Raw genomic sequence first — 8,104 nt, 5'->3', positions numbered from 1 at the left:
GACTTAAATTTCTGCTGCTGACTTTAAATAGAGCCACACCAAAGTCACTCAGAGCAGCACTTGCAAAAAGGCCACTGAATTTTGGAGCTTTTTTGGAGTCCTGTGTGTCTTGACCTGAGGGTTAAGAATCCCATCAGTTCCCAGAAAACGAAACATTTTGCAAGCCAAGCCAGAGCAGCATTTCCTGAGCTCCTGGAGAGTCTTGCCCACAGTCAGCCCTGCATAGCCCAGCCTGTTCCACAACCACAAATATTTTTCTTAAAGGATTTTCCTTTCCTTACCTCAGTGGCACCAGGCACCTCCTGAGTGTCAGAAAGAGACTTAAATAAATGAACCAAACCATTCCTAAAGCAGCCTCTTACAAGAGGCATTTCAACAGATGGAGAATGTTATGTGGGAGAGATTCATTACAATATAAAGGTGTAGTTTTATTAATTTAAAGGCTATCACATACACTTTAGTATCTTTTCCACTTAATTTTTTAAATTCAGGAAAAAAATGAAAATTTGCCGTTTACAGTGTTGCATTATGTTGACAACTGCTCTTTACAAATTCTGTTCCAAGTTATGCTAGAACCATTTTCTCAATAAACACAGTTCAGCTTAAGCAAAATAATTTTCACAAAACGATTTCATGTAAAGGAAGAGATGAGGGGAGATCAAGAGAAATAACCTAGGAAACAAGTATGCCAGTGTACAAAAATAGATTGGAACATTTGGAGATTGTAGGTAAGAAAATGTATTCTCAACCCCAGAGAATGTGAACTGGTGGATTATCTGAGGAGGGAAATGCTCACTGGAGCAGCTGAAGAGATGCAAAAATCTATTTCTAACATCTTTAATTACTAGGCAAGTTTATAAGAGAGAGAGAGGGGAAGAGGCTCCAGGTTTGTGCCACACTGGGGTCTGTGGGAGGTGGCAGTGAGAGGAGCAGGCAGATTGTCCCCGTGCACAGCAGGCTGCACGCCCGGGAAGGGCAGCATGTGCAGAGCTGTGCTCCTGCAGCTGATCCAACAGAAGGACAGCTCTGAGCTGCTCTCCATGCAGCCCCTGCTCATGCAGAGCCTGCCTGAGCCACAGTCCCCATCCCTAAATAGCTGCTCCCCTTTGGAGCACCCAGCTGGCTGACACAGCCACGAGCAGAGCGAATCGAGGCTGCAAATGGTGGCTCAAACCTCTCCTGAGCAGAACTGGGGAGCTGGAATCTGAAAACTCTCCTGAGCAGAACTGGGGAGTTGGAATATTTCAAATCTGCGCAGGCTGGATATCACTGAAGTATGAACAGAAAGTGCTGTCACAAAGCATCCAAATGACTACTATGGCTACAGCAAATACCACAAGGAATTCAAATGACATGTCTTCTGTAGGTCATGAGTCTGTGCCGTTCTGAGAAAAGGGATTTAAATAAAAATGCTTCTGGAGTGTCCAAGCCTGACACTGAAGCACATGCTCTGTCCCTTTGGCCTGAGCTTTCCGGGAGCACAAAGAAGGCTGTGGAGCATGCAGGAGCCACTGGAGCAAATATGGCTAAACCATTCATGTGTTATTGCTAGGGGAAGTTTTCTTAGAAATGTAAGTTACTGTGGGTCTGCTGAGCAAGCTTTTTTCCCCCTAATCCACACCATCTGTGTAGATTCACAGATAATTTGGGTCTGACCAAGTTGAAAGTACAAAACAAATTTTTCCTATTTGCTTATTCAATATACCCTGACATCTACTTCCTGCAAAGCCTGTAAAGGCCTCTTTTGTGAGCTTCAGGAAGAACATTTGGTGATGTGCTCTCCAGCTCTCTGGCCAAGTGCAGGAGATTACTGGGCTGCTATTCAGAGGCCTGACTTGGATTTCAAAAAAAGGTGAATTATTTTGGTTCAAAAGGATCAACTGTTCCAGTGAGCCTGACCTGGCACAGCTCTGCACTGCTGAGGACAGAGAGTGTGGTCAAGGCACCAGAACCGCGAGTGAGTCTGATTTTGATATTCATTTCTCAGAAGACAAGGATTCTTAACTCCAATGCCACACCTGCTGAAGACAGACCTCAAAAAATGTGACTGCAGCCTGTGCCTTCCTCACACTGCCACAATCCCCTTCTCTCTCCTGGACTGAAGCAGAAATAAGAGATTTCCTTTGGCATATTCATCAGTGTTTCTGCAGGTTCAGGTCTGTCTCATTCATTAGTAACACCCACCATTATATACACAACACACATATAAAGAGCCTCCAGAAAAATGTAGCACAGAATCATACATTTGACAAAGCTGACATCAGACATTGTGCTGTGAATAATGAGATTTAAAATATCCTGTGCTATTGAGGTACACAGAAACCTTTCCATTAACTTGCACTAGCACCCCCCATCATTTTCTTTATCCTCTTTAAAACATCACTGATGTGTACAAAATGATTTTGTTCTACTTAAAAGACCAGTTCTGAGGAGGTGACTGATTTCTGCTGATCCTGGAGGTGGTTTCACAGGTTTCATTGTACTTGAAACTTCACAGCTTCCACTGAAGTATTTGATGTGTGTCTGTATTGGTTTAACAGAGTACAAAACTAGAATAATTTTCATATTGCCTCATATTGTTGTCAGAGTATGATGTCCTCTACGAAAACTTTCTTTTTATTTGACAACTTATCAAAGACACATTTTCTAAAGCTCAACAACCAATCTTAGTATTGTTTAAAAAGTCATCAGGGCTCCAATATTTGTAATAAATCACTAAATTTCTAGTAGCAAAACTTATTTGAAGATTTCTCCCATAGAAATAAGAGTTTTCAGTTAAGTCATTTCCATTATTCTCACTAGCATTGGTTCAAAACCTCCACCTCACTTTGCATCTCTCAGTCAACCATCAGCTGGAATCTGCAACCAGTGGTCCCATCTTAAATCTCATGTTGCTCAGAGGTGTGAAAATTTCAGCTGACCTGGAAAATTCAGCTTCAGGTCAGGGAAATTACGGGTCTGTGGGGAAATAATGAAAAGATGGGACTGGGCCCTAAGGTAAGACTGATCCTGGGCACACCAAAATGCAGCAGATTAAGGACTCCTATGGCCCCTGCATCCTTTGTAGCACACATCAACAAACCCATCTCAAAACCAGCAGAACTTCCTCCAGCTTGATGGGGAGAAATGTCACCAGGTACTACTACATCACACTAGAAAGTAAGTAGATAAAAACCTGTGCATCTGCTCACTAAGGGACTAAAACCAGACAAACTGCTCTCTGTCCACAGCTGTCCTCAGCTCTTGGGCCCGGGAAGGTCTCTGATCCCATCCTCCTCCTCCTCGGAGCAAAGCAAGCTCAGAGCGCTCGTGACGGGATGGATCCAGGACGTTGTCTGTGTCACGTGGCTAAAAACCAACAAGAAATGCTATCAGCAAACCAAAAGAGGCTTACCCATCCCAAAACAAGGAACTGCAGGTGGAGTTGTAACAAACTTTATGACACCTTCAAACACAGAATTGTCTTTTTCTTGCTAACTGCAAGATTTTTAAAAACAAAATGTGGAGTCTTCAGACAGCCAGAACCTGGACTGAAGGTTCCATTTCCCAATCCAATAAAGAGAATGCCTTTGTATGAGACTCCTGACACAGATTGGTGACATTTCTTGTTAATTATTGGAGCTGCAGACAATTAACACAGCAGGATATTAACATGGCCATCTCACTGGTTACAGCCTGAGGGAGGCAGGGTGGTCAAGAGGAAGTTAAGCAAATGAGAATCACATTGCAGAAACACACTCAGCTCTTTAGAACATGAACCCTGAAGTGTCCAGGGCCAGGCTGGATGGGGCTTGGAGCAATCTGGGATAGTGGAAGGTGCCCCTGTCCATGGCAGGGGGTTGGAATGAGGGGGTATTTAAGGTCATTTCTACCCAAACAACTCCATGATTATTATTCTAGCATCATTAACTAATTCCTCTTCTTGCAGAAAGAATAATAAAAGAAATTATATTTTTTATATGTCCTCTAGCCCAAATTCTGGATGTGCTCCCACAGCCTTTACACACACAATAAAAGGGCATCAGTGCTGATTTTTAAGGTTTAAACCCTACACTTGACATGCAGGCTAAGCTGCTTTATAGTCTCTGGAAAGCTTCTGTGTGAACGGAAAGAGCCCAAGCAGGGCTCAGTAAGGACAGACACATGGACAGGTTTGGAGTCTGTGCTGAGAACACTGCACACCTTGTGAGTGGTGTGTGCATGTGAGCCATACTGTGTGTGGGCAACACACTGCCTCTTCTCCCTTCTGGAATAATTTGTTCTTGGGAAAGGAAATAGCTTCTTTTCACTTGGAAAAAAAATCTTGCTAATAAATTCACAGCTTCTATAGTAAAGTCAGTGCAAAGATTAATTTTGTAATATAAGCTCACTACAAGAACAAACTGAAAAATATTGTAGGTATAATAAATGCCATGAAGGACAAATGGCTCTTCTTACATGTCCTAACAGTGTCCCTAAAGCCCAGGTCTGTACCCACTTTCCAGGTGCATTGGTTTAATTAAATTTGAAGGAACTACTCTGGATTTACCTTTTCAAGTGAGAACAGGTTTTGTCTTTCTCTGTGTGAGAACACTCCCTTGAATAACTGATTACAGGAACAGATATATTGAAGTAGGAATTCGAGTCAATGTTCCACTACACTGAGTGATGGGTTTGAGATCACTGTTCTCATCACCATGATCATACTATTCACACCTCTCAGCTGAGTGCACTGAACTTAGAATCAGCTGGCTGTGATGAGGATGATACTGTTCACCAAAAGGTAAATTTAATCCTAATGTAAATCCCTGCTCTGAACAGGTAACCTGTGAATTCAGGCACTACTTCAACTGAGGCAACGCCTGAGCAAGGACCACACAAGGAAGACAAAGTGGAATATAAAGGCCATACCCTCTGTTCTCAAACATTAAAAAAAAAAAAAAAATCAAACCCCAAAGCTCAAGTTATGTGTAAAACCAATTCAGAAGTGCTCTTTTGGTGGGAGCAGGACTGGATAGGCTCCATTCCTTCTTTTATTACAAAAATGTGCATTACTGGGGTTTTAGGATTGGTTTCACAGGAGTTAAAACAAAAGGAAAAATGAAAAATATGTTCCTACAGAAAATACACTGCAGCAGACAATGACCACTCTCAAGGACAGCAATTCTTTCATTCTAAGAAAGCAAATGTACTTTTTTTACTAGGAATAAGAGCAACTTGCCAAACATTTCCAATGTTTACCTTTAGAAAGTCAGGTGACAGCCAACATGAACATGAAAAGAATTGTTTTACAATGTTTTATGAGAGACTTGGCAATAAAATCTGTGCAATCAAGAACACTGTTCCCATTATTCCACAACACAGGGAAATGTATGCATTCATATTTATATTATGAATATATTTACATTTGTAAATATACTCAAAAAATACCTTTGCTGCATATTTCTGCAATGTTTGCTATAATGTCTGGAAATGCCTTGTTTCCCAATTAAGATACTCAGTCAAAAGGTCTTAGTATTGGAGATGTGCTCCAAATTGAAGTCCCAGCATGTGATTTATTGGTATAACACACAGAACTTCTTCCAATACCTGGAGAATTACGGGAGCTGAATGAACTGGATTCCATCCATTCCACCTCTGCCAATGCAAGACTTATTGCCTCCAGCACTATTTTAAGTGTTTATAATGCTGACTTTTATCAAACCATTTTTGAATTTAAATAAGAACAAAATTATTTTAGAGTATTTTTCTTTTTCCCTTTACTTCCTTGTGTAGCATGCCCTGACCTGCTGTGTACCTGAAGCCTTGGCTCCATTTTCTTCTGAGCATGCAGCATCAACCCTGTGAAATGGGGGAGACTGCACAGGAGTAGAGAATTACATGGAAAGGCATCCACAGGTCTTTGACATATCCAATTAAAAATTCTTTGTAAAGTGTTTCTTCTTCAGAAGATTTTTCTCCTACATTCTCCAGGGCAGGAGACAAATGACAGCATGCCCAACTTCCTGCTACTGCTGTAAGAACTTCATTTTGCTCTCACACAAATTAAATGCACAAAATTCTCCAGATCTTTAACAGTGCAAAACTGTGGCACTGAAATCTAGGTTACCTTTCTCTGTATTTGATGGCATAAGACTGTTTCATCACTGGTAAGAAAGAAAAGAACCAGTTTTCATTCATTTTCAAGACACATGGGTCCAAGTTTTGCTCTGTTGTTAAGCTGCTGCTGCAAACACTTCTGGTTTGAACCCAGCTCCTTTCAACTTGCTCTAGACTTTATCCCACGGGTGATTCTCTTAAGACAGTTTGGTTTAAACCCTTTGCCAAAATCCTTCCTAGGAAAAGAGCTCTTATAAATAAACATTACGTCCAGATACCATGTCTCACATTGTAGACAGACACATACAATACGTGCAGATTATTTAGGTAGAGAATAAATGTATAAACCCTGCTGCTGTTTATTTTTAGCTCTGCAAAAGTGCTGTGACTAAAGAGCTTTGACATAATCAGTCCGAAGAGATAATCCCAGATTTACTGGTTTGGAGAACATTCTTGTATTAGAAATACATCCTCTCTGATTTGTGTGTTAGGGCCAGCAATAAAAGTGAGAGGGAATCCAAATCTGCCTCTAGGTTTTGCTTAACTGATGCAACTGATTTGAATATTAAAGGAATATTTGGAAAGCCAGCATTACAAAGTTTAAATGTACAACATTCTTCATTTGCAAATGTTCCTGTTCAAAAGTCTAATTTAACATTTTCAGAGCAATTAGCAACATTTAAAGATTTTTAGGTTTTCAAACAAATCACTGCTATCGGAGGGCAGCCAAATTTATTGCTAGAAAACAGAAACATTTGATCTGAAAATATGTCAGTAGATTAGTCTGCCTTTTTAACATTAGCAAACTGCAGGACAAATTTCAGAGCTTGGGAAAACAAAACATGAGAACAGAGGGATGTTTTGGCAAAGAAATAGTAGTGGATTATTTCAAACGCCATTATAATTACTCTCCTTATGGCTCTTCCTTCTTCACATGGAAAATTATTTCTTTTAAAACTACAGCCTCAGACAATCTTTTAAGAAAAGAATAACTCAAAAATTCAGAGAAAAGCTAATGGAAAAAATATCTGCACATTTTTTTTACATTTTAAGCATTATGAAGATGTATTTTTCACCTTAAATTGTGCTATCCAGCCAGGGCCAAAATCTGGAGCCTAACAGAGAACTGTGAAGTCTTGCAGACACCATGAGTGCTGTGGGTCTCAGTGCAGGATGTTGCCCTACAAACCTCACATGCATTATTTGAAGTTGTTTTTTTTCCCCATTTTGACAGCAGATGACACCCACAACACCTGGCTCAATGTTTCAACTGCACCAGGGTTCCTGAGCTTTAAAAGGAGTCACCTTGTACAAGATGCATTTGTTTGAGATCAGTTCAGGCGAGGAGAAGCCACCTGAAGCAATTACTCAGTCAAACCCTCCCAATGAACAGGGACCATTACTCATTAGGGGCCAAAAAGGATTTAGCTGTATCTGAACTTAAAATGCCAAATTTTGGCCTCAGATGAGCCCTGTTCTTCTCTACCAAACTGAGCAGCATGGAAGATGAAAGTGAAACTCTGCTCCTGTAAAACAACACAAACCCCATGCTTTCCTCCTTAATGAGCATACCCCATAAACTAAATCCATGTAATCCATAGTAGTAATTTCACTAAACACTTAATCTGCCTTTGCTTTTTGATTTCCCAATCTTCACTAGCCCTTTAACATACAAGAGTGCTCAGCTGAAGAATACTGATGCTTGATGAAGCTGTTCCTGATCTCTGCACAAAACCTCTGCAAAGGCCTGGTGGCCCCCAGTGCTGCTGAGAGCCTGAGGCACTGCACACCCCCAAGAACTTCACCCTTTGGTGCTTTCACTGTTGCTATTGCAATAATCATTTAAAAATGCAGCAAACAGCACTGCTAGATGTAGATGCAATCGGTTTGAAGGGGATATGCCTTACACTACCTAGAAATATATTCCACACTGTGCTTTGGTGCATTGCATGCATCTCCCAGTGGGAAGGGCTGGAGTTGCTGTGAGAGGAGTGTGTGCCATCTGCCAGAGGGCAGGGAACACCAA

At 41.0% G+C, this 8,104-nt stretch overlaps 1 protein-coding gene across 4 annotated transcripts in view; it reads right to left on the bottom strand.

Annotated features, from left to right (window-relative positions):
* Window positions 1-403: 403 nt before the first annotated feature.
* Window positions 404-8,104, bottom strand: part of STXBP4 (syntaxin binding protein 4) — a 67,282-nt gene continuing 59,581 nt past the window's right edge. For 3 of the 4 annotated variants that reach the window (XM_053994777.1, XM_053994778.1, XM_053994776.1), the window contains one exon: window positions 404-3,348. In XM_053994777.1, the coding sequence (XP_053850752.1) occupies window positions 3,237-3,348 (112 nt within the window). In that variant the 3' untranslated portion in view covers window positions 404-3,236. The remainder of the gene's footprint in view (window positions 3,349-8,104) is intronic. The other variant, XM_053994781.1, reaches the window with a different exon arrangement.

The sequence above is a fragment of the Vidua macroura genome, chromosome 19, assembly GCF_024509145.1.
Source record: "Vidua macroura isolate BioBank_ID:100142 chromosome 19, ASM2450914v1, whole genome shotgun sequence".
Classification (NCBI taxonomy): Eukaryota; Metazoa; Chordata; class Aves; order Passeriformes; family Viduidae; genus Vidua; species Vidua macroura.
The sequence above is the reverse complement of the archived record's forward strand: the minus strand, read 5'-3'. Positions and strand labels throughout refer to the sequence as shown.